The 26,568-nt window shown below is 44.0% G+C and overlaps 1 protein-coding gene across 2 annotated transcripts in view; it reads right to left on the bottom strand.

Moving 5' to 3' along the window:
• The window catches only part of GRIP2 (glutamate receptor interacting protein 2), a 248,207-nt gene that overhangs the window by 118,196 nt on the left and 103,443 nt on the right, over positions 1 to 26,568 (bottom strand). Inside the window, exon 1 of one of the 2 annotated variants that reach the window (XM_077184385.1) lies at positions 18,494 to 18,644. The exons of the other annotated variant lie outside the window; for it this stretch is intronic. Coding sequence (XP_077040500.1) covers positions 18,494 to 18,644 — 151 coding nt within the window. Of the gene's footprint in view, positions 1 to 18,493; positions 18,645 to 26,568 lie in introns of those variants that run through there. 2 annotated transcript variants of the gene reach the window in all.

Genomic DNA, 26,568 nt, shown 5'->3' on the forward strand with positions numbered 1-26,568 from the left:
TGTCTATGACAAAGCAGATTAAATGTCATCTGGGTTAAGGAAATTATTCTCTGTTCTCCAAAAATGCCTTTCTGAGCTTGCAAGCCAAAGATGCAAATCAGCAGCACTTCCCAGCCTCAGGGGCTGCCCCATGTCACTGTGACATGTCCTTGTGCCAGGGGATACATGGGACAGAGGGTGATGGGTGATGTCCTGCAGCCAGTGGGCAAAGCCATCCACAAAAATAAGCCTTGATCAATAATAGGCACCTGCTCTTGCCATCCTGGACTTTTCTCAAGGGAGACAGCTGGAGTAGTTGTCACAGAGAAAACAAATGCCCAGTAAAACCACCTGCACAACAAGTTGTTAATCACAGAAACATAAAGGGAAAGTATGGGATAGAGTCCCTCGCCTCTGTGTTTAGCTTTAATAACACCCCCAAAACCCCCACACAGTTTTACATGCAAAACAGAAAGATTGCATGGATACACACAAGGACCATCAGGATTTCACCCCTTATGATTTTTGCAGGGTCTAAATGAAGGCTCAGATTTTCCAAACCACTCCAGAAAGAGCCCGGTTCTCTCCATGCAGCACAGCAAAGGGCCAGTGCAAATGCTCTTGTGTAATATATCCACAGCAAGGCAGGGCTGCCTTTCATTCCGGTTCCAACAGGTGGGATCTGGGCAGGATTTGCACACAGGATGTCAATACATGCTGTACCTTTCCAGCAGGAAGGGATAATGCCCCCTCAGACACACAGTTTTGCACACTGACTTCCCTGCAAGGATTTATCATCTGCCTCTGGGCTGCTATGGGCAAGAGATCAATATCCTCTTGCCTCCTGGAGCCTGGAGGAAGATGAGGGATGAGCTAGGGCTGAAGGAACCACACAGTGCTGAGAGCTGGTGACAGACACCTGGGATGCTAGAGCATCAGGCTGAAAAATGGGCTTCATTTGGAGATATAAATAAAACATGCCCAATCATAAGTTATTGATGAGACAGGGAAAGGGCTGAATGTAGCCACACTGACAGGAAAGGAGTTCAGCCACTGCCAGCTCAGTGGTTTGGGTGAGGGAGTTCCCTGCATTCACCACTGCCTGGTTTTCATGGCTGCAGCAGGAACAGCCCCACAAATATTCACAGCAGCACCTCCAAGATGCCTTCTGCTTTGAGACAGGCAGGTGAGGATAAATCCTAGCAGGCAGCGATCATCCTAAGGAAAAGCTGGCCAAGCAAAGGCCAAAACGCTGCACTTGGCCTCACCAGTGGCTCAACCTCTGCACCACAGCTTCATTCTGGGGATGAGTCTGATTTCTCTGTGTGTTGGTTGCCCATCTGCTTTGTTTTACTGGCTTCTCTGGGCCTGGAGGATAAATACAGAAATAACAATGGTTTCTCTCCTCCAGGAGTAGAAGCTCCACTGGACTTTTCACCCTCTCATGTCGCTGTGTGGTGCTCTGGACTTGGCACCACACCACAGAATGGAAGCAGCTTACTGCTTGCACTTTTTTTTCTTTTTTTCCCTTGCCAAGTAGAGACCCAAAACTTTTCTTGTCCTCCTGCAGCGGGCAAATCTTGTTGTGACAGAAACACAATTGCAGCAACACTCCCTGCTATGAAACACAGCCAGGATGCTTTACAACGTGATACTGCTGTACAGCAAACAAGGTGAAGTGGCACAAGAGCATATTCCCAGCTCTTGGGATTGATTCCCATGACACTGTTCTCAATAAAAACATGGAAATAAAACCAAACATCTTCCTACACCAAACAGGATGCAGTAACTTCCATCTGAGGGACAAGAATGCCTACATGCCCAAATGTGTTATCATTGAAAATCTGGGTCTCACAGTAAAAGCTGCTGTTCTAAAACTTTTTTTTAATTGAACATTTCACTCTGTATGACAGTTTTTCTGAACATATCCTTCTATTTTATTTCTGGGGGCTTCAGAGTTTTTTTTCCTTGCCTATTTATTTTCTCAGTTCCCAGACAACACAAGAGAGGAAGAACAAAATGCAAGAAAAAGCATCGAGTTCAAAAATGAACATAGGAAACATGACTTAGTGAAGCTTAAAAGGCTGAAAAACACTGAGGTATGTAAATGGAAAGCAGAACATGTATTTTCTTTTACAGGATGTGATACCTGGCATGTTCCAGATGACAGTTTTTGACAAAGGTACCGTAAAATTGCTTTCATTACATCATTCACACCACACAATAGGAGAGACTAGACTGGACAAAAATAAAAAAGTTTTAAGCTTGAATGTCTCAAACCAAGTAACCAAGCTTTTCTTCTGCCATGGCAGTGGGGACCCTTTGGTGTGTGCTATTGTTTGTTGAGGCAGCTGCTGGTCTCACCAGCTCTCACAGAGCATCCCCCTCCCCTTGGGCTGCAGGCTTTGGAAAGCAGGGGAAGCAGTGAGGACGCCTTCAAACTGCCTCACTTGCTACTTTTCACTCCAACACATGTATCTGGTTAATTATTTAGGCTCTTCACTGCTTCTGTTTACTTATTTATAAAATACAGTTGATTTGCTGCAGCAACTGGGGGCTAGCAGGGCAGGCAACCACCAACCAACCCTCCCCAAACAGTCCCTTTTGAGCTCAGCTGAATGACAAGCATGACCAGACAGAAATCATTGAGCTTTTCTAATTGAAAAACACACTAATACTGAGGAAAGTTTAATTATTGTATTGGACAGGTGACTGTATGCTCCTTGGGGTCTTCAGTAGCACCTTCTGCAGAGGATCAGGAGTCCTTGAAGAGGACTGAGGAGCCCTGCACTGTATGAGCTGAGGTTGGCCAAAGAGAGCTGAGAGCTGTGGGCAGGGAAGTGCTGCCAGCCCCAGCCAACCGGATAAATGCCTGGGGGATTAACTGTGAATGTTCCTCATGCCAGGAAAAGCTCAAGGGCTCAGAGAGAAGGAAAGCAGGAATCCAAGAGGACTGACAGCAAGAATTTCTCCCCAAAGTGAGGGGATTAGCTGGCAAGGAGCAGGCAAAGTTTGAGGGATGGAAAAGAATATATAGAAGGCAGAAAGTTGGGGGAAGGGGTCTGTTTGGAAGCAGAGAGTAGCAATTAGTACAGGGAGATCAATCCTTATTTCTATGAGGATGTTTAAAGCTAAAACTACACAAAACTAACAGCAGCCACCATAGCTGAGATTTGAACGCCTAAGCTTATAATTAATTAAAATCAGCTTTAGCAGAGGAGCATCCCCTCAGGAAGCATCCACCTTCAGGGCCAGGCAGAGCACAGTTTTGGGACACTGGGTCACATAAATGTCTGGACCAGAAGCCAGACAGATACCTGGGCTGCCATATTTGCCATTCTCTTTCACACATCTCCTTTGCCATTTCTTCCTGTCTCTCTTCAAAAGCTGGTGGGAATTTTTAGTGCCAAATAACAGCCTGACCACCTCCTAGGATGCAACATGTGAAATGCAGCAAGAGTTTCATTACTCACTAACATAATTCATTGCATCTTCTGTCCTTGGTTGCTGCCCAGTCATGATGGGCTCATTCCAGTACCAAAGTGCCCAGGCAATATTTATTTTTGATCATTCCTTTGGGTACATTCCTTAAACATCATCTGTCCCAAAATGCTGAAGATGAGTAACAACGTCACTCTCTGGTTGTTCATTTCAAAGCTCAAGTCCCAAAAGCCATTTCCAGCTCAATTTAATCCTTGATCAAAGCAGTACAATTTAGCATTGGATTAGCAATTCTCCCATTTAAATCTGTCACTAAGAAAAGCAGGTGATCTAAGTAAATTCTAAATATTTCAACTAAAGCCACTAAAACTTTATCAGGTAGTACAGGGATAACTCTTTTTTTAACCTTCATTACAATCTCAGGCTATATATTCAGTGATTTGCAGGCAGAAATGTACTTATTCTGCCCTGTGTTCCTTACTTTCCTGGAAAATTGTAGAAGAAAAACCCATCGTGTTCCAACACTACTGCCAATTCCTTAAGGATATGTAGCAAAAAGGCGTGCCAGGGAAAAAGAAATGTAAAAACTAATAAGGCACCACCAGACCTTTTCCTGGAATCTGCCAATTAAAAAGGGACCCCAGGGCTGTGTTTGATTCAAGCACTTCCAGGCATTGCTCTAGAAGGTGGAAATCCTGCCTGTGCCAACATGTTTTATTGCAAACATGAAACTCCTTCCAGTGCAGAGAAGTCCATGAAGCCTCCAAACTATGGAGGCAAAGAAACAAAGAAGCACGAGGATAAAATGTCAAAGGCAAGTGATGCCAAATATAAATTTATACATCCAAAATAAGTTCAGTTCTGAGGGTGCCACAACAGGACTGTAACCCCGGGGTGAGCATGTCCCTGTGTGCAGCAAAGAGTGCAGGAGAGCATCTCACAGCCTGTGCACACACAGGAGGAAGGAGCACAGTGGGGCAATCACAGCCCGCAGCTCTCTTAGCACCCCAGTAACCCATGTCAAGTGAGGCAGACCTCTGGCTCCTGCTCCCTATTCACATCCCTCCCATAGAATTGCAACCTTGATCTGAGTAAATACTTTTTTACTTACTAGGCAAGTCACACACAGGAATTGCACCCTAGACTTAAGGTCCAGTCCACATCATTAACTTGTGCATTGTGTTCAGGCCTTTTTCTTTGCTACCAAAGTTTTCTACCTGCCAGTCCTGACAGAGTTTCTGTGTGTCAGCACAGAAACTTGCATCAGCATGTAAGTGTCTCTCCCCTTGAGTGAGACTAAAAGCTGAGTTTATGCATTCATTTGGAATCGATAGCATCCAAGTTACACTGAGCCCCTAAAAGCTGTTTTGCTTTAGAGGTGCCCATAAAAATGCAGGTCATCTTCCTTAACAGCAAAGGGCTTTGATCTGCTGCAGGAGTGCCTCTGGCTGGAAGGGCTTGCACAGGGGAGTCAAGCTCCAAGCAGTGAGATCTGCTTCAGGCTCCATTAAAATGCAAACCTCCCAAAATCAAAGGCAACAGCAGCAAGAGTGAGCCCTGGCCGCAGTTCACCCGTGAGCCAGGAGAGCAGAGACCTCCAAACACCCACACAGCTGAGCTGGGGACAAGGGACCTGGGGATCACAGTCCAGCACCACAAAACTTCTTCACTTCTCATCGCATGCAACACTGCAGGATGGTAAGTACAGAAACTGCCCCGTCTCAGATTAACTTGCTCTGAAATAAAATATTACTGTTCCTCAAACCTTTTCAAAGTTGATTTTCTCCCCATTATCCTGCCAGGTTTCTCATCCTTTCAACCCACTCCCTTTCCGGAAGGAGTGTAAGGAGGGACAGGCACCATGACTTCCTAACAGTCTGGTGGAGTCCAACACTCAAGTGCTTCTCCCTGCAAAGTAACAGCTCCCACACGGGAGGAGGGAAACCTTGTGAGACTCTGAGGCACACCTAAATCTACTTTACTGCAGTAATAACCGTGGTAGATGAATAGAGAAAAAATCCAGAGAGTCAACGAAAAAAAAAAATCCCACATTTGAAAAATATAGGACATGCAAGAAATTAAAATAATCCTACTCCCGCCTGCCAATGCACAGAGGGTGAAAATCAATCACAGACCAAGTAGCTTTTTTTTCCTCTAGCCCAGCTAAGGAAAAGCAAATGCTCAAGTGAGTGCCCTCCGAGTCCCTCTCAGGCAGCAGCGAGCTGCTCTGCTCTGACCATACCTTTGCTCCTCCGTCTCACCACCCCGAGCCGGCACTTGAGCGAGACAGCGAACATCTTCTGCAGCCGCCAGCGCTGCGCTCACATGGCTCTGAGCCGCTGCTCCCTCCGCACCCCTGCCCGCCTCTGCCAGGGGCTGCCGGCTCCAAATTAATGTCTGAGGACTGGGAAATAGAGCTGGGCTCTAGGCAGTGGCACAGGCAGTGAGAGGGAAGGGGGTTTGTGGGGGGAACGGCAGGGACTGAGCTAGAGGGGGCACAGACCCTTTTCGGCGCTTTCAGTGCAGGGCTGTTCTGTTATCTCGTGCAGATGAATAAAATCACACATTGATGTTTTAAACCTATCACGGGTCTCCCACTGTTAAAGGCTGGGAATCTGGCACTACATTAACATATTAATTTGCAAAGTAAGATTATTCCTTAGCACACACGAGTGCCTGCTTGCACTTCACCAGAAAGCTAATCCAGAGATTACCAGAGCAAAGGAGATAAAAGCCCTCAATTTTATGGGAGCAGTTCACCAGAAACCCAGCACCAGCACAAATACAATGGGAAGGTTCTGGTAACAGCCCCAGCAGGGCAAGTCCTGCTAACGAAACTTGTCTGCAAAAGAGCTTTTTGTGTCTGTTGAAACCACTGACAATATCACGCAGACCTAAGAGGAAAGCCACCATCCCACAAACTACATGTTGAACATCAATTTCCCAAACAAACTTCACAGAATTTTTTTGTGGAAGGACTTTAGAGAGGGTTCATGATGGCACACAAGTCTCACTCCCTTCCTTGCCCAACCCTGCTCACCCCCACACTCTTCTGGGAGAACGACACCTGCTTAGGACTCTGCCCAACCAATATGTTACTACTCCCTTTCATCTGGATTTTAGACCAAATCACACTGGGAGTAGCACTTTAGTTGACCTTTTCTGCTGAGTTGAGCCTCTCCCAGCAGCTGAATAAGCAAAATATTCTTCCCTCTCTCTATGGGAACTCAGACTACAGCAGCAGTGGTTCTCAACTGTTTCTTACCATGCTCCCAGAGGAGCTCAGAGGTGCCTTCCAGGAGCCCATAGGGAAACTCTGGATCTCTACAAAAAAGCTTCATTACTAAATCAATACCTGAGGGGTAAAGGCTGCCCTCAATAGATGGACATCTGGGAGTTTATCTCTAGCCAACATTTCTGCTGATCCCACAGATGACTTTGGAGATTGCAATTTGCTGCCTGCAGCCATTGGTCTGTGGAAACAACACACTGTAGCTTTCCAGGAGTCTCCTTAGAGACATGACACAGAATAATTCACCTCCAGTGCCTGATCTCAGCAATGCTCTGCCACTGTTTTTGCACTTAGTCACCAGGGTTGCCTTCCCACTTTTCAGGCTAGAGGGACACATGAACAGTTTTGCAAATTCAGACTCAGAGGTATAAGTTTGGAACCAAAGGAAAACAACCCAGACTGACCCAGAAAGCTTTCCAGCAGGGAAGGGGCTATGGAGAACTGCTCTGAATGTGTAGAAGTGTCAGCAGCACACACAAATGACAATCCCAGAGAGCTAACACCGAATTCCAAATTCAGGAATTCCCATTACAGACCCACAAAACTCAATAAACCCTCAGTACTTTTGAGGTCAATCTTGATGAAAGAACACAATAGATTTTCTTCTTGTCCCCATCTTGTTTTCTTTAAAATTATATAGAGTTGAAAGCACTGATAAGTGTGTATGTGTGTATTAACTACAGATAAATTTAGATGTAAATTATGTATTTAAAGCCTCGTACAGAAGATGAAAAGCCTGACCACTTGAGGGCTGATTATACCCCAAATGTTTAATTTCTGAGACAGCCTGAGAGCTGACTCTCAGCTCCCCATGCACAGTTGCATGCTCTGTTCAGGCTGCTTTTTCTTCTCTCCCCTCTACTGAGAACAGGCATCTCCAGTTAATTTCACCGGAGCTGGAGCAGAGGGTCTTACACTCTTTTTCCAATCAAAATACCATTTTGCACCACAGCTTCCTTGCTTTCATGATGCTGAAATACCAGTCTACAAATAAGACTAGAGGAACCATGCCATTTCATTCTCTCTCCAGGTTCATCACTAGAATTTAAGCATATTCTGATTTAAACCTGAATATTAAGATCCAATTTACCCTCCTCCAAGAGTCTCAGAGTACTTCTTTAGCCAAGGGGAATTGCCTGAATGTCCCAAGACTATTGGTTTTACCTTAGAGGAAATTCCAGTTGAAAACAAAACACAGCGGTTTCTCTTCGATACTGAAACAAATGTGTTTTCTGCTCTCCCATATATAAATCTAATCTTCATTTCAGCTCAGGAAAAGACTGTGGGGACACTGGTCATCAAGAGTGTGCAATAGAAGTAGTGAGAAATGCAGCAATTCAACTAAGAGGATAAAAAAGCATTTGTAAAATGGGAAATCTATTACCATTTGTCATGTCTAGTATTTGAGGTGGATCTGCCAAGCCATAGAATCCATTGCAAATAATGCAAGAGGATAATGAAAATATAGACAAAGTTTCAGAAAAAATAAAGCAAAACACAGTGTGATTAATGAATATACAGTATTCAGAATATATATATATGTCCTGCTACGTTTATCTGGCTGACAATGAATACGCTTTTTCCATAACAGCAACTGGTGGAGAAGTGGCAAGGAAAAGAAACAGCCTTCTATTCCAGTAAACATTTAAAAATATGTATCAGAACAAAATTAAAGGAGCAGAAACTATTCCAAGTAGAGCTCACATTAAATTAGTTCATTTTTCCCCTCAAGTTGCCATATAGTTTGTTTTCTTCCTTGGGAATAATAAAGCAAAATCCTGTGTGTCTAATACATATCCTGAAAATTACACACTGTACTAAAATGCATTTTAGAAGGCAGTATTTCCTTACTAACAGGTGCAGTTATGGCTGAATGTATTAATGTTACAAATACTGATAATACTGCCTTTGTGAATTTGTTCTGATTATTTCCATCTTCTCTTCACTAGTTTAAAGGATGTTCCCACATTACTTTTTATGTGCTTCAATGACTATCAGTACAGTCAGTGGGCAGACACATAAAACAGGCTCTGGGGAGAAAAATGCAGATTTATAAGGAAAGGCAGCCTTTTCTTCTTTTCTTTCTGTATTTGCACATTGTCTGCAAAAAATAAAACCAGGTATTTCCACATTCTGGACTAACAGTGTTTTTATCATCTATATAGATCAGACTACATTAAAGTGGCCAACCAGTGTACAGCTTCCATTCAGAAAGAAAGCAAAATAAACAAAATTCACCACAGATAGTTTTTCCTCTGTAAACAGATAGTTTTTCCTCTGTAAAGAGTGTATGAGTATATATGGGCATATAGATTACGTGAGATTACTGTCCTGCAAAAATATGTCAAACAGATGGGCCAACAACAATCTGAAGGTATCTCTCAAAAACATTCATTCCATAGTGAATATTATTATAATCTATTGCAATTAACAGACAACAAATCCTCCTCCCAAGAGCCTGAGAGCTCTTTGAGAGCCACAGAAGAAAATAACATTGACCAACTGTGGCATTAAAGCATTTGGAGACAAAAAGTCTGCCTTAGATAAGCAAGCAGGATCAATGCTGAAACAACAAATCCAATACAGTAAGCCTTGAAACAAAGGCAGGATGAGCTGATCTATAAAATCCAGGTATCCCACAGACTCATTGGCTGCTCTCTGTTGGCAGTGAAGCCCCCCCTTCCTGGCATATGAATTCCCACAGAAACCCCCATATCTGCTGTGGAAAGCAGAGCAGCACCAGAGTAGCCAGAAGGGGCTCTCCTTTCCCCCAGGCTCCAAGTTTATTTTCTCTTGGAGTGTGTTAAATCAAATATGCTGCAAAGAAATGCTGTTAGTTCAGGCTGGGGGGTCAAACTGGCAGCTCAACAAAGCCAAACTGAAGTGGTTTCTCCTCATACATTGACGTTGTCAATAACAGACGTTTAACATGGACACCTGTGCTGCTTTAACTGATTACCCTTAATAAACGATCCTGTGACAGTGTGAACAGTGAATAATTTCATTGGAACCATGCTCATTAATAGACAATTCCCAAAAGGAAATGGTCTAAATTATGCTTTACAAGTACCTTGCCTGATCCTAATTAGCGTGGCTACAGCTTTCCCTGTGCAATGCCACAGCCTCCAACAGAGTAAAACGTGGGTTGGAATGTGTCATGTGGCTCTATAACGTTTAATTACCCTGACAATAACTTATGCAGGTGACAGTCTGCCACAAACTGTGTTCAGCAAAAAGGCAAACATGCTTCAGTCATTAACCCTCACCCTTGATACTTGAAAAGTTCTTATTTTCTGCATCCAGGGGCACCTTTTCTGACACACACTCTTAACATCCTGTGCAATTTCTTACAAACTCATCAAAAGAATACTTCATAAGAAATGCCATGTTTAGTTTACAGCTACATGCAATTATTTCTCCTGAATTAGAACTTCTCCCAGACCCTCAACCCTCTGTAGCACCAGCTGCAAGAAACCAGCAGAGGCTCTTTGGAGAAATTCCTAGTTCTCACCATTGCATTTGCTGAGACCAGGAATGCAGCCATGTGTAACCACCATATGTGCTGACAATGTCTTCCCATTTTTCTCCTCCATAAGTCACACCCCATAAGAGCAGGAAGGCTGAACACATTTGATTTTTTGGGCACTTTTCTGCAATTCAAATGGGTGAATGGCATTTGAATTGTGTCCCAGAGCTAAGAAGATGACTACTTTAAGCATTCACCTCTATGGTCCTTTCTTGAGATTCCAGCTTCAGGCATATCAGTATTACTTGTAGACATCTCTTCCTACAATGACTATTTTATCAGCTGATATTTGGAAATGGGGCTAGCAGAGCTGTATTATCTCAAAGAGTAGTGACCAAAGTGGTACTGCCTTTTGCCCACAGTAAGAGGAGTGGTCCTGCAGGTGAAACACGATTGCCAGGATTCAGCCTAAGACCACAGATTATTTTGCTCGGAAATGCTGGAGCTATCCTTTAATAATTAAATGACACAGTATGTTTGCTCAGCCTGTGAATCCATGGACAAGACATCAGTCTTTCCAAGGAGGCAGCTGAGTCTCCTGAAGCAAGAAATTAAAATAGTCTTATCTGCATGTGCTGTGCTGCTGCTCGCTCCGACTGCCAATTGACTTGGGAGAATGAAAGGCTCCTGCAAACACTGGCTGCAGATGCCTGCCTAGACAGGGGTCATGCTCTGCCTTCATGGACCTACTCCCAACAGTCTTCTCACTCTATTTTACATTGTTGCTGTGCTAATGAAGCAATTAGCCAGGAACAGCCCAGACGAGTTAGAAAGCTGAAAGCCAAAAGGCATCTCCCTGTTAAGCAGGTTCTTGTGCCCTAGTTTAAGTGCCAGCTGCAGTCCTCTGCTGTGAACACAGTTAAAGATAACACACAAATCTGTCACTTACAGAGCACCAGCAGCCCCAGAAAGGATGGTAGGAAAGCTGCGGTCACTGCAACCTGCAGCTTAGCTTTGAAATTAACACAGCCTCATTTTAGACATTTTATATAGGGAAAATGTGAATAACTGAGCAGAATCAGTAGGATGCTCATGCTAGGATGTACCTTTTAAAATAGCGTGTTTGTGCTGGTATACTTGCTGTTATGAATATTTAGCACCCAGTAAAAAAACTACTTTGTTTTTTAAGCAAAATATTGGAAGCTTCAAGTTAAACAATTATTAATCAATAGCAGAATGTTTAAGAGGTCTTAAGGACTCATGCAATTGAATTTTATTATTCTCGTTAAGCACAGTGCACCAATACTATATTTGCTTACAGAAACCTCATCTGAGGGTTCATGTCACCTACAGTGTACAGATATTCCCATATCACACTGAGTAGGGTTTAAGTAGAAGAAGTAAAGAATGGGCCAAGAGAAGTACAATTATCTCTATTTTAAACTAATATATACAGATGCCTTTTTCAAAATAATACCAATGAAGGTATTTTAGTCACAATAACAAATTAATGAAGGCAACAGCACATTATCTGTATTCTGGTTTCCTTAAATCAAAACCAGATGTCTGCCTACCAGTAAACCAACCAGGTTTGCCTTGGTCTTGTCCAAGTTGCCAGGGATACACGGCTGAATGATTTGGCCTGTGTTTTCACAGGACATCAAGCTGAATTATCCTTGTCCACCATCAAATCTCATTACCAAATCCACTGCCACACATAACTGGCATTATTATTTCATCTGCAAAACAGCTGTATCCATTTACTCTGGCAGAAAATTTGCCCATCAGTGTCCTAGCCACTAGACTGGAAGCCAGCAGCAGGGTAGGTAACTGAGCCCAGCCCTGAGTAAATCCATATATCCATCTGAAAAATCATCATTAATTTTTCCTCATTTAAGCATTTTTCTGTTCACACCAGGCTTGAATTTCTTACCCAATTTGATAGTAGGTGTAGATTTACCAGCCCCTGTGGTTATCAGACCCAGAGCTGCACCATCACAGAGATGACCCAATGCTCACTTTTCCAAGAACTGACTGCACTGTTAATTAACCAGAGATTTGTTTGGGAAGTGTCTAAATTGTTACAATTATCACCATGGTGGCATAATTAATAATGGATTGAATCTGGCCAACAGCTGATATTTTGAAATGCACTTACCAGCAATTTCATACTTCCTACTAAGTGAGATATTTATTTTTGTCATCCAAGGGAGACTTTAGGAACTCCATCTCCCACATCTACTGTCTTCAGACTTAATAAATTAACCCCATTTCTGAAGTATTTTCCTACTCCAATAGCCTACATTTCCCTCATCCCGGAATTGCCAAATTGATTTCACTAATCAGCAATGCCAAACTCAGCCCTTCACAAAGGCTGTGATTCAGTCTATGCCTTATGTTGATGTCTAAAAGCAATGTCAAACCTGCATTTTATAGTCAGGGAGACTGAAACTCCCACTCTTTATTTGCATTTCCTTATTAATGGGTTGGTCCCATCATCAGGTGAATGAGTGAAAACACTTTGCTCCAAAGTCAGTGTTGATGCATGCTACAGGTGGGATTTCAGATGAATCAGAGGAAAGATGGTGTCTGGATTTTTCTAAAACTCTTTTGCTGCCTGGCTTTGCCTATTTATTTTTGTTTTTCAACTGCAGAAAACCTGCCAAAGCAAGTGCTGCAGAGTATTTTGAGAAGCTAATTCAGTATGTGTCTCTGCTTCCCTAGAAATCCCAGCTGTTGGCCTCCAGGCTCACCTGTGCTTGTCTCAGCCACAGACAAATTCAAGATCTGGCTGCAAAAAGGACTGAACTACACAGCTTCTGCAACTACTTTATAAGCAAGCAAGGTGTGGATGCCACCTCTAATCATTTCAGCGTTCATATACTTGTTCTTGAAGAAGAAAAAGGTCTGTCTCATCAAACATTTTCACTCATTTCCTCAGTGTTTATTACAGTTGATCTCAAGATGGAAGGACTGGATTGAATCTGATCATCCAGTCCTGGGAAAGCTGAAACCTGCAGCTCTTATTTACCCCCTCTGTAGCTCTTGCCATTATATGAAATGTGAGAAAGAAGCACAGAGAAATTCAAAGAACACGTAACAGTAAGAAAGTATATTTATCAGAATAAGATTAAAGAGATTTAAGGAACGCATATACTTCTCTTTTTCTTTTTGCAAATATTAGCCTTCAGCAAAGACGTAAAAACATTTGTCTTCATTCTAAAGAGAATATTATCAACTAATTAATTTCTAGCACCAAACAGTCCGAATGTAGAAGGGTTTAATTGCTGAAAATGTTGAAACAGAATATTTTCTCAGCAAAATTTATGTTTGGCTACAATGGACTGAATCTGTTTGATCAAAAGCTTTCTCTGTACAATTGTCTTTGCTGGAAGTTAAGAGAGACTATTTGTGAGCTTTTAGTCACTTCTGAATCTCCAGTGAATGCCAGCAATTCCCTTTCCATGGGCACTGCAGTGGGGTGCCCAGGAGGAGCCATAAATAATGCAGCTCCACAAGGCTCTTAGCAGAGAGGGAGATCAGGGCTGCTGGGGCTTTAAAAGGGCACCTGACTCCAGTCAGGAAGCACAGCTTTCTCCTTCTGCTGGTCCCCACAAGAGAAATCACTTTGAAAGGTTAAAAAAGGGCAACTCTTTCTTGCTCAACAGACCAGTTTATATCTTTTGATATGAGCAGAGCCGCTAATAACTGCTTCATTTACAGTTCACTCACCACTGCAGGGCACTGGAGGAGGGAGGATTATTAGGGTCTTCAGCCTGTGGCTTCCTTGGGATCCTTTGCCTTTATCTACAAACATCCCAGCCTCGATGCTATTAACCCTGACTTCTTCAGAGCCAAACATTAATTCCCATTCCAGGTTTTCTCCATTCTACCAGCAACAATGCTGCCCTCATTAGCAGGGCACTTGGTGCCAGCTCTCAGTGCTGTGCCAGGGCCTCCAGAGGTTTAACCTCAGCTGCTTGACTGCTGCTTCCAGTGCTCCAGAACCATCCCCAGACCACAATCTTGACCAAATAGTGCAGCACACATAGACCCAGCCTTGTGCCAATGCTCTGGCAAAAGGATCCCTTTCCCTTTCCTGTTTCTCTACCTTCCCTGGTGTAGAGTCTTGTCCGAATCACTTCTCCTCTTGCAATCCTATATAAAAATTTATTTAGAGGTTCCTCACACTATTTAAGTTACCACTGCTTTTACCAAATATTCTCACATCTAGGGGCATAGAGAGCTCTATGAACAGCCACATTAGAAGAACTGAGGCATAGGAATACACAAATCTCTTTTCCCAGCATTTGAATTTATGGCTGGAAACTAAACTATCAGCTTTGCAATGATTTACTCCTGTACAATAAGACCCACCAGATATAAACAGAGAAGACAGCCCTGCAGGACAATAAATTGCCACAAACCAAGCTGTCATCACAAAATTCATAAAAGCCTTGTGAAAACCACCCTGCTGATGGGACACAGGATTTTATGGTACAGGCCTCTTCCCAAAGTAGGAGATACCCATTCCTGGACTCCACCACTACCTGCAGCTCTTCCCATCTCCTCCCCTGCTGAGGGTCTGGGATACCCTTCTCATGAGTTTTGCCCCTTGATTTCCAAAAGCACACAAACCCTTTGGACAGCCTGGCCATGCACTTTTGGACTCTTCTGTTGGTGCAGCCCCCCTCTGAAGGGGAATCACTCTGCAATGCACCTCTCTGAAGATGCTTGTCTTCACCCCAGTGATCAGGCAGGACAAGACCAGCTCTGAGAGCTGCCCATCAAAGATCACTGCAATTTCTGATCTCCTTTCCCTGCCACGGCTGCCCCTCTGTGGGTCTTCATGTCCCTCCAAGCCCCAGTACTTGTGAACTTCAAAGCCACAAGAAATACACCAGCAATTCTGGCAAGCTTGGCCAGTGACTTTACAAGGATGGCTTGGTTTTAATCATGTCCCTAGGGGATTTCTTGTGGGAGGATGAAGCAACTAGGTCTGGCATCACTTAGGAATGAAAGGGTAGGAGTATAACAGAAATGATGTGAAAGGCTGAGCAACATCCCTCTGAATTAATTTATATAACCCAGCAGTTCAGCAGCTCTGTATTTTTAAGGTAGCTAATACTGAGTGAAAAATCAGAAAAATAAATGTATCTTAGCTTTCAGAGGGACCAGAGAGGAAAAAAATATTGGTTCCCCTTAACCTTACACATGATTGGGATGTAGGTTTATATTCAGAGCCTTAGAACAGTGCAAAAAGAGCTGTGATAGATGGCACACATGTTTAGGTCACTGACAATCACCCCTCCCTTACCAAATTTCTCTCTTGAGAATAACATGAGGCTTTCCCAAACAGCTCCTTTGCTGAATCTGTCTTTCTGCTTAGACACCACAAAGCCAGGCAACTCAGTGCTGCTTTGCAATGGGAAAGGGGGAACACGAAACAAAGAAATCCAGAGAGACTGTCCGTAGGGAAATCCAAGGAGCTACGAGAAGATAAAACAAGAGGCAAAGAAAAATCCTTATGAAAATGCATGAGATGTGAAAAACTGACAGGCCAATTAAATATGCCTAAATAGGATCAGAGATTATCCCAATGCCACTGTCATGTCCTATTGTTCTCCACCCTCCCTCTGCTCCCCCTCCTCAATCTCAGAGAAGCAGCTCTGGAGACTCCCAGTCCCTCCTGCTGGTCCCTCTGACCGGTGACAGCCACACATGTTACAGACTCATCACCCATCACTCCCTGCCTGGTGCCTCTGCTTTTCCCAGTGCTCAGCCAGCTGCTGGCATGCCCACTCCTGTGCACTGCTCCTGCAGAAGGAACACAAATGCTGAGAGCCTGCAGGGAGTGGGAGCTGGCTGATGCTTCTGTAAACACCACTCTAATCCGTTTCAGATATTAGACTCCCATATATGTGTTTTTAATAATAAAGGCAACATTTAGATGCTGCCAAGGTATCAGAGAGCCAATAGCAGACACAGAAGAGCCACCCCCACCAAATAAACAATGGGAAATGCTCGCTTATCTTTTCATACCACTAGGCCTCCAGGCTCCAGAAGAAATGATTGCATTCATTTACATTTTATTGTGGAGATATAACTGCCTGGAATAACTGCCAGCACAGAACCCAACTGCAGGAATGCAGTATTTTTCTCCCCATTTGCCTTAACTGATGCTTTTCTCTTTTTTTCTGTCAATCCATGTCTATCACTGTTGCCTGGATGGCAGAAGTGCATTAACCCACTACCCATCTTGCATTTAGGAAAAAAAAAGCCATCAGTTGAGCTTTTTAAAAGCCTCAGGCTTACAAATTGTTGCAGAGTAGCAGAGACTGTGAAAGAGGGGACTCTTCACCTAAAGCATTTCCAGGCAATAAAGCCAAAAGGTTCTTAGACAGTCACACATTCATGTCCAAAAAGCCCTACAAGCCATATATAAGTCAGCCCACAAGTGAAATCTTAGCCTTCAGTTTTTCTTCCTTTACCATCAACAAAGAGGAACAGATTCTCCAGAGAATTCATCACGCGAGTTTGTGATGTTTTGGGTCAAGAAGCCCCAGTTCTTCTCCCTTCCCTGCTAAGCAGCCTGAATCCATGGCTTAGAGGGAGAAACCCACAGTGTACACCCAGCTGAGATGGACTCAGGCTATCTAACTACTATTGCCCACACAGCTTGGCATTAACTACAGGTTCAAAAGGTCTATGCAATTCTTTTTATCAAAAGAGATACCAAATAAATAAAAACTAACCAAAGCATTCCATCTCTCAGGTCAACACCTTGGAGCTCACTAGATGAAATGGCAAGGAGGAATATAAAATTCAGCCATGATGGGATCACATTCCCAGCATGAGAAACTCAGGGCTGGGGGTGAACCTTCTCAGTGACAACTTCCTATTAAAAAGATTAAGTAAAATACACACAGGGTCATCAATAGAAACAGACTGTCAAACTGTCAAAACTGGTTAATGTTTTCTGCTGCCTCCTCACATTCTGATACCTGAATACGTTCAGGTTTTCATTTCCTTTCTTATCTGTTGAGCCATTTCTTACTAGAGATAAGGTAAGAAACATAACAAAATTTAAGCAAAATTATTTGACTATATTTACTGGAAAAAATGGTGGCAGAAACAATCAGACTCTTGAACGACCTAAGGAGGTAAGAGGAGTGAAAGTCTGGACAATTGGAAGCTGAAGCCAAGAGTAGGACAGTCAGCAGTGCTGCTCACCATGACACTTTCTCATGTCTCAAGCTCAGACAGCAGTGCCCACCCCTGCCCCAGTCTGTGTAACCCTGAGCAAGGTCAGTAAACTCTCTGTGCCCCAGGTCTCCAGCAGTAAATGAAGCCACCCAAGGTCCTGCAAGAACAGGGCCATTGGGTGCTCCAGGACAGGGTCACAAAAGCAGCTCAACAGAATTAGGTGCATGAGAAAGAAAAAGAGCGAGTCTGTAATATGTACAAAAGGTACAACAATACTATTGCAGACAAACTACCAACTGTGACAGCAGCAAAAGCATTGACCTACATTGAACCTCAGTGTGGCTTCCTACTAAGTGTGGTTTCATAGGGCTTCATATCCCTTGGACACTGGCAATGCAAAGGGAAGGAAGCTGAGCCTGATGGTCAAGTGCACAGATCTACACATTTTCCTTCTCTTGGGTCACAGCCCCCAGCAGAAAGTTCAAACGTGCTGGGGATGTGCCAGTGAATGCCCTAAATGACCCTTTTTCACATTCTTGGCATCTTTTGTTTTGCTGTTTTATAGACAGACTAAACACAGAATCATTTGCAATGCTATTACAGCCACAGCATTGTTTGCTTGGAAGGCAATGGTGGATATAATGGACCTGGGTCCAGACAAACTTTGGTGGACAAAAACATCCCTCAGAAAAACAGCAACCTAAATTCATCCATTTCCCATTGCTTTTCAGTTGCACAAATATACAGAATAAACATTCTTCCTTAAATATCTCAACATGCAACCACATATATTAAACAAAATTCTGAATGAGCTACACATTCTCCCTGCGTTTCCAGGAGCACCATTCTTCCAGAAAGAACCTATTCCCTTCTCTCTCCCCTTAAAAAATGTGCAAAACGCCACCCACACAAGCAAGGGAAGGTTTATAAAAGGAAACCCTATAAAAGGAGTTTCAGTTCCCTGCCTTTACCACTTCTCCCACCAATATTTTTCACCAAGAGCAGAACAGCAGTGTCTGGCTGTAGGAAGCTCTCCTGTCATAAACAAGCAATGGATCTCAAACAGGCACATTGTCCCAAGGTGAGCAGGAATGTTCCTGTTTCCTTACCAGCAGTACAGAGGTGCAGGTGGCACAAACCACCTGGGTCACAGAGTTCCTGGCTCTCCCCTTCCTCCTCCACCCTCAGCTCTTCTCTCCACCTCTTTCTTCTCCTCGATGACTTCTTAAGGATCTTCAAAACCTTGTTCACTTTATTCATTTGGTCTCAAGGCTGCAGAGAGGGATGGGATCTCCCCAGCTCTGGTGTCTCAGCAACTCCAGCTCCCAAGGAAGGAGGGACAGCTAGAAGAAGCAGGTCACTGGGAAAGCGCTTGTGTGTATGTGTGTGTGTTTCAAAAGCTTCTTTCCACCCAAAGAGAGAGTTTTGGGTGGTGATGGGAGAGGGGGGAGGAGGGAGAGGGATTTCTTTTGCCTCTGTCCATCCTCAGCTCTTACAGACAACAAGAGCAGGCATTTCTCCTCCCCGATGATTTGGGAAAGCACATAACTCACAGGGGCAGCAGATCCTGTATAGGGTTTTCAATTTCTGTTTTTGACAATACATGCATTCTGGCAGATTTCAAATACTCCTCAGGCAAAAGAGCCAGCATCAGCTCAGAAAAAGCAGTGACTCTTAAAGAATTCTGGCTTCTTTTCAAAGACTAGAAATAGCTAACTCAGACAGCAAATAATATCTGCATCTATGAGAAATGCTAAATAACCTTGCAAGCTTGTAGGAAAAAAAATTGACTTTCCTGTGCTCACACAATTGCTCACCTTTCAGCACTTGCTTTCTCACCAGCATCTTTGGACAAAGACAAGTAATTTTTCCAGTTTCCTGCAGACACTGGGGCAATGCAAGGTGAAGTAGCTAGTCAAGACATTTTTAGCAGAACCAATGAATGCATCCCTGAAAATAGCTTCCTTTCCTGTTTCAAAAGCTTAGACTCTATAAAGTTTTCAAATAATTTAGAGTCTTTAAATGTTTCTACATGACCCTCTGGTATTTCTGTGAAGCCTTTAATGGACAATAACATGCAGCCTATAGTGTCCACCGAGGGCCATGGCTGCTCTCAGACATCATCAAACCACTGAGAAGAAGGCAAGAGCCCTGTGTGGGAAACTCTGACATGATCTCCTGTCCTCAGAAATCTCCAAGAGAGAGAGTTCAGAGTAGCTTTCATTGCTCTCATCCTAGCACTGCAAACCAAGGCATGGATGAGCAATAAGAAGAGCATTCCATTTGAAAGACTCATTTTGTTTGTAAATTACAGTTTTGAGAGTCAGGAGGCTGAGTGGAAAACAACCCTGTGTGCATGGGAATGACAGTCTGGGAGTCAGGTGGGTGACAGGATGAGTGAGGCCCTAAACAACCTAATAGAGCAGGTGGCAACCCTGCCCATGCCAGGGTGGTCAGAACTAGATGATCTTTCAGGTCCCTTCCAACCCAAACTATCCTATGATTCTGTGACAAACACACACCTTTACTGCTGGCTTCTCAGATTTAAACCAGACCACAAGACATGACCTAAGACAGATGTTTATTAACCCATTTATACCCAAAAGAAAAAATAGCAGAAGTAGCTTATCAGTTTCCTATAGTCCGATCAATCCTCAGCCAACCTACAAAGTTATTTGGCTGAAGGAAGAGTTTACCTTGGAAAATTTTGGGAACCTAGGCAGTTCCTGGCCCAAAATTTCCCCTTTGTCTCTGCTCTGCAGAAAGAGTCATTACCATTCTATCTCCCACACGGATGCCAAAGAAATATCATGATTGCCTCCTGGCTATTTCAGGAAGGAATGATGATTTTTGGGCAGTGACTGCCAGCCTGGAAGAACCCTCCCCAACCAGGCCAGTGGGGTTAGTGGATTGGAACAGACCTTCTCCAAGCAACCATGTGCAGGGATTGGACATGGTTGTGCCTGGTAGCAGACTGAGAGCCTGTTAATACACCTAAAACTCCATTTAGAGTGAAATAACTAAGTACAAACCCTGCAGTAGATAGTATTAATGGATGTACAAATTAAATTATGATGCACTTCATTTAAGGCATTATAAATAGAGCCATCACTCTCACCACTGAGCAAGATGCAGCCCACACCCTGCAAAGGCCAGCACAGGGCAGAGCATGGTCACCAACCACAGCCATTGCCAGCCTTGGGTAACCCTCCAGGGCCTGAACTCTCAGCACCCAGACATGGCCACAGCAGCAGTGCCACAGAGCAGACCCCAAGTGCAAGATCTGGCAGATGCTTCTCAGCTCATTAAAGCCCATATTTTAATGAGTCATGTCTCCAGAAAAGCAGCACTGTGCAAATTGCACCACCCCAGGAAATCGTGCTGCTCCCATGCATCACTCTGAGGCATAATTCTCCTCCTTCCGCCTTTCTCCAGGGCAGGAGGTAATTTGCACTGCCTCCTCTCAGCACTTTACCACTGTCAGACTTGGCTCACTATGCAGGAGCAAAGGCAGCTCTTCTGCTGAGCAGGGATCTCCCTGCCTCCCTCCAGGGCTGCAGGGATGTTCCTGCTTTCCTTTCCTCCTGTCCACAGGCAGCATCCAAAGCAGAGCCTGCTCCTGGCAAGAGCTTGTCCCAGTTTGCACTGGTCTCCATCATTTGAGATCTGCCTGCTCTTCCCAGGCATTAAGGCTCCCACAAGCTTCCTGGGAGATGGGCCCAGCCTCACACAGTGGAGAAACCCTTTGCAGTGTTTTCCAGATTGGATGTCAAGCCAGCAGCAGGGTCCCAAAGGGAAGTGGGAAGCAATAGATGGGTAGCCAGGCTCAAGGGCAATGGGGTCCATATTTCCTGCTAACATGCAGGAAAACCCAACCTTGTCCACCCAGGCAGCTCCAGACTTTAGCCCTAGTCCCCTTTGGTCAGGCTCCTTCTTCTAACAACCTTCAGCATATTGCTACCCCTCCCTAAATTTTCTTCCACCTCCATCTCGCTCCTACTCCAGACTCACTCCTTTTCCTTTGGAGAATGGCTGTAATCCTTCATGTACTCCTAATCAGTGAGATTTATGAGTACAATTCTGTTTTATTTTGATGGTTAATACTAGCACTAATGCTGCTGTCATGTCTCCATAATTAATAACGAGACTAATAATACAAAACCAATCTAAGATTCACTTCATTGGTCTTCAGTGTCATTAGTTAGAACTGACATAACCAATTCTAGTTGTCATCCATACTGAGTCACCACTACCACTTCTATAAAAACAAAACACATAGATTGGTACTGTAGCCCAGACTCTCAGTCCAGCAAGCAATGCTACAGAGGGTCATCTGAGGGCAAAATCCTTCTCATCTCATTAATATTTTACAGAGCTCCAGCAATACAGTGAGCAGCAGGAAAGCAAGACAGCATGGAGCAATGCAAAAGATTTTGCTGAGATGGGCTCTCAGGGACCAGAGATACAACCTGCATGTCCCCTGTGACTGCAGGTGGAATGCACTCAGCCCATTTTGCATTTTCCCACCTGCCAGTATAAAAAGCAACAAGCCACCATGAACCACCCAGGTCTTGTAGGCTACTTTTTCATTATTAAGTAATCACAAGATCTCTCTATTTTGTAAAGATTTCTACTTTATGGCCTGGCTGTTAATCCTGTAGATTGCACTCACACCACTTTCAAAATTTATTCCACTGTCAGGGCAGCAAGCTGCTGTAGTCATTTGAAGGCCAAAATCGCTGCCTCAAAGCACTAAGGATTTAAGAGGTGAAAAAACCTTCAAAGCATCTCACTAACTACTGTGAGTACTGGCAACACTTCGGTTTCCATTCAGGTAATCACACACTCTTTTCATGTCCTACTCCCACTTAGTTTCACCTATTGCTTCTCACAAATTATCTGAAGCTGTTTGATTTGAGCCACGATTTGGGTAGAATTTAGGAAGGTTCAACAATAACAATAATATTGCTAAGCTAATGTAAACAATTTACTTGTCCCTCCTTTTCCAATCAGAGTCCTACAGTCAAAGTATAGCTGCTATTAAATGTCTTCCAAAGCAAATCACGCATGTTTCAGATCAGTCTCAATTTAGCAGTTTTATTTTTGTGTTAAATGATAGGGAACAGCATTAGCACAAGGGTCATTATGTGAGTCAGCAGCACACGGCAGCTGCCTCTTCCCAACATGACTGAGACCAGCCTCCTGCTGCCCTTCATCCTGGGCAATCCTCCTCTTATTCTGTTCCTGTCTAATCCCACCCTAACTGCAGAGCCATCCTGTGCCCCGTGGAAGAGGGAAGAGCCTGCTCCCTAACCAGCAGCACTATTCAGCATTTCTCAGCACTGGGACAAGCCAAGTGACTTCAAACAGGATGAAAACCAATACTATTGCTTGGAATTTTTAAAAAGCATGCATATGGTGCATCTGCCACAAACACTAAAGGGAGAGAGGTTGCCAGCAGGAAGACCCCAAGGAACAAGGGATGCAAAAGCACAGCCCTATTTGCCTATGCCAAGCCACGCAAGTCACAGCTGTCAGAGCTGAGAGATTTAAGTAGACCCAGCCTGCTTTGGTAGGCAATCCTCAGGCAAAACTGAAGGCATTGCTCTCCAGAGCTGGTGCTTGGCACTGGTTCTCAAAGCCATCCCCACCTGCTGCAACATGGTTCCAGGAAATCACAGGAGCACAGGGGTCTGCTGCAGCACAGAGACACCACAGACACCCCACGTCCTTGTTCCACCCTTAGCAAACGCCTCCAAACAAGGAGCTGCATCCTGCCTCAACTACAATTTCACAGGTGAGCCCTTACCTGATCCTTCCCTACCGCATTCTGCTTCACTTGCTGCATAACTCTGAGTTTCTGTGAGGCTGGAGACAGCCCAGCATGCTGCAGTTATTAATCACACCATGCAGCACTGCTGGTAGGCTTTTTGTCAGGAAGTCTTCACCTGCTTTAACACCAATCAGTGGCACTGACCCCCTCTGCAAGTTTCTGCTGATGCCCTGCCATTTCATTCCCTTCCCTTCACTATTTTCCAGCTGTTTCAAAGACCACGAGAAGCTTTTGAGAAGACAACAGCTTAGTGTCTTGCAACTGCTGCATCTCAAGTGAATTATTTGGGCTTTTGGCTTTACTACAAAATAATAAACATGACAATAATCAAGGCAAAAGAGAAAGAGGATAGTGTTGGAGTTTTGCCACCTGTGTGCAGCGTCTTACCAGCTTAACTGCAGCTACAGAAATTAAAGTTGGGGATTTCAAAATCTTCAAAAAATGAGAGAGCACAGGCCTGGCAGAGCAATTAAGGATTTACCCAGCTACTTCCAACCACCCATACTAAGCTAATGCTTATTTCAAGGGAATGTGGTCTCAGAATTAAAACTGTCAAAGAAAAAAGGCCCAGATGGCTTTTTAAATCTTCCCAATTTTAAAAGCATCAGGTGCATATTTGGCTTTTTGTTTGTTTATTTTTTCTAGGGCCGGAAAACACTAGCTGTCCCAAAATACCTGTGAAAGAATAAAGAGCTGTGATTGCTGTAGAGACAACAAAACCCACACCAACCACATAAATAAATTTCAGTGCTTGACAGTGGCCATGGTATTTTCACTGTAACAACAACAATACTGGGAACAAGGAACAGACTGTGGCCATTAATCATGGGAAATTATTAAAAATGCCTGAGTAAAATATGAGTTTATCTGACTCACACATTTTCTTTTCCAGGTCCTTTTCTGCAATTGCCTTAATTTCTCTCACTTGTTTGATAGTAGTTCACAAGATATTCGAGCACCTCCAATGCCCTTCTGGTTTCCAAAGGTTGCTGTGTGATCATAATAGCACGGATTAAACAGTAAGCTGCACTAGGTAGGGTGAAAGCCACAAACCTGGAAAAGTGGGGTGGCAGATTTGGTGACATTTGGGGACTGATATGTAATCCCTGGCACTTGCAGACACCCAAACATTGGCTGCAGCCAAGCCCAGGAACATGTAGTAGACACTTTTCTACTGGAAGGGAAAGTGGAGAGACCAACATAGAACTGCTACAGCAAACTCTGTTTTGTGGAAGTTTGGATGCTGCGCAATTGGTTCCTTCAGCACTCCCATGTTACAGCTCCTCTGAAACTTTATTTTGGTTTAGCAAAGAAATCTGGAAAGGAAACCCTGAGACTCATAAGTAAAGGACTAGAAAGAAAAAACAGCACTGAGAGAGATAACTTAGAAAGAGCAAGAAGAGACCAGTTACACACATGGCTTTTAAGAGACAGGATGGCTGGAGAAACATTGGTGGAATGAAACTGGAAGCCGCCCTGCCAGTCTGAAATCAGCCTGAGGGGGTCATGCAGAAAGAGGTATTAACTGACAAGGAGTTTGATCATGAGATGTGGAACTTGGTCCAAACCCTGGTGAAATATGGCCTGTCTTCAGTGGGTAGCTCCAATGGAAGAGGAGGATTCAGCAGCTCAGAAGAACTAGGAAGATATTTACTCTGCAGCAGACCAAAGATGTACTGACAGTGCAAGAGGTTTCAGTGGGATGAGGTGGGCACAGTTTGCTCTCCTACCTCCTCCTGTTCTGCAGGCAAACAGACACCACCACACCTCACTGAGGGGTTCTGAGCTCAGTGCCTCACAAGGTATTCACACTGACAAATGTTGGTATTATTTTCCAGATCAGAAAGCAGAGTCAGGTATGACTGTGAATAATCAGCCTCCCAAAGCCTACTTGCAATCATTGCAGTTGAAATAGCCCAGGCTGTCTTGCTGCAATCAAGAAAAGGAGGCACAGGCAGCCTCCTGCAAACAGACAATAGCTGAGGCTTCAAGGACCTCTGGCCAGATCATGGAGAGACCTCAGAGCTGCCAACTGGCCCCAAAACACCCTTCCTTTTCTTGGTAGGGGATCCATGATTTACCACTAGGAGAGGTGAATGGCATTGCTTCAGGACTGTACAAGATGATGGGCCACACCACACGGTGCCAAACCAAACCCTTGAAATCAGCAGGACTTTGACCTCAATCACTCAGCTAAAAACAGGGATACAGGCACATGCACCATTGATTGAAAACTCAAATATATTAAGTAATCAGATGACACAGTTATCAGGGCTATAATACAAGGATCTGAGCTTATTTAGGAGGAAAAAACAATGTCATTCTCTTTCAAATGAAGGGGTCCTATGGCCAGGGGTCAGCCTTGAAGAGAGCTGCAAGAAGAAAGCCATTCCCAAGTTTCTCACTGCCTTCCTCCCCTTCCCTTAGCTTCCACCCAGAATCTCAGCTCAAGTGCCAGAGCATCCTGGCTGGCTCATTGCTCCCTGTTAATTGCAGGATCTGCTGACCCTTGAAGCTGTCATAGCCAGTGAGAAGCAGCCAGCTCACTGCTCCTCCCAAATCTCACCACCTTCTTGATGTCCTCAGGAGACGCCATTTGGAAGTGAAGTCATGGGCTCATTACAGCTGTTCAGAGACTCTTCTCTCCCACCAAGGTTCTGAGGGAATTGAAACAAAATGCTCTGAAAAGATGGCACTGCCAAGCAAAGCAATTCACAGTGCTGCTTCTGGCATAAGACGCTGAGCTCCCTCACCAGCACCTTAGACAGTTGATACACAAAATGAATGACACTTCTGGACCCAAGTTCCCTCTTGCACTTATTTCTTTCTCCAGTGCCTAACCTAGATCAAGCCTAAACATCAGTGTGCTTTCCACTTGCTCTCTGCCATCAATCTTCCTTTGTTTCCACACTGAAGTCATGCAGCAAAATAGTTAAGGAGGGACATTTCCATACCACATTCTGTCAGTACAGATTATTTTAGTCCCCTAAGCTCCTTGGGGGTGTAATTTGCAGGAAGCCCAAATGAGGCAGACGTCTAAAGCCACAGGCTTGTGGAAGCAGGTATTACTAAAGGCTGTCACCAGCAGCAAAGTTTAGCATATTCTCCCCAGACATTTAGGTTCAGTTCTGTAATCACTAAGATACACTCAGGTGAAGTTGAAGCTCTCATTGAAAAATAATCACTGCACAGCAGCTCCAAACAAACAAGAGCTCTTGCTAAAGAACTTCATGACAGTAAAAACTCCCTGGATTCTATCAGGACTAGCCTTCATCTCTGTGGCTTCCTCTGGTGCCCCAGAGAAATTGCTTGCATTTTTCCAAAACCTGCTAAATCTTGCTGCTTGCAAGG

The sequence above is a fragment of the Agelaius phoeniceus genome, chromosome 11 (assembly GCF_051311805.1).
Source record: "Agelaius phoeniceus isolate bAgePho1 chromosome 11, bAgePho1.hap1, whole genome shotgun sequence".
Taxonomy (NCBI): domain Eukaryota; kingdom Metazoa; phylum Chordata; class Aves; order Passeriformes; family Icteridae; genus Agelaius; species Agelaius phoeniceus.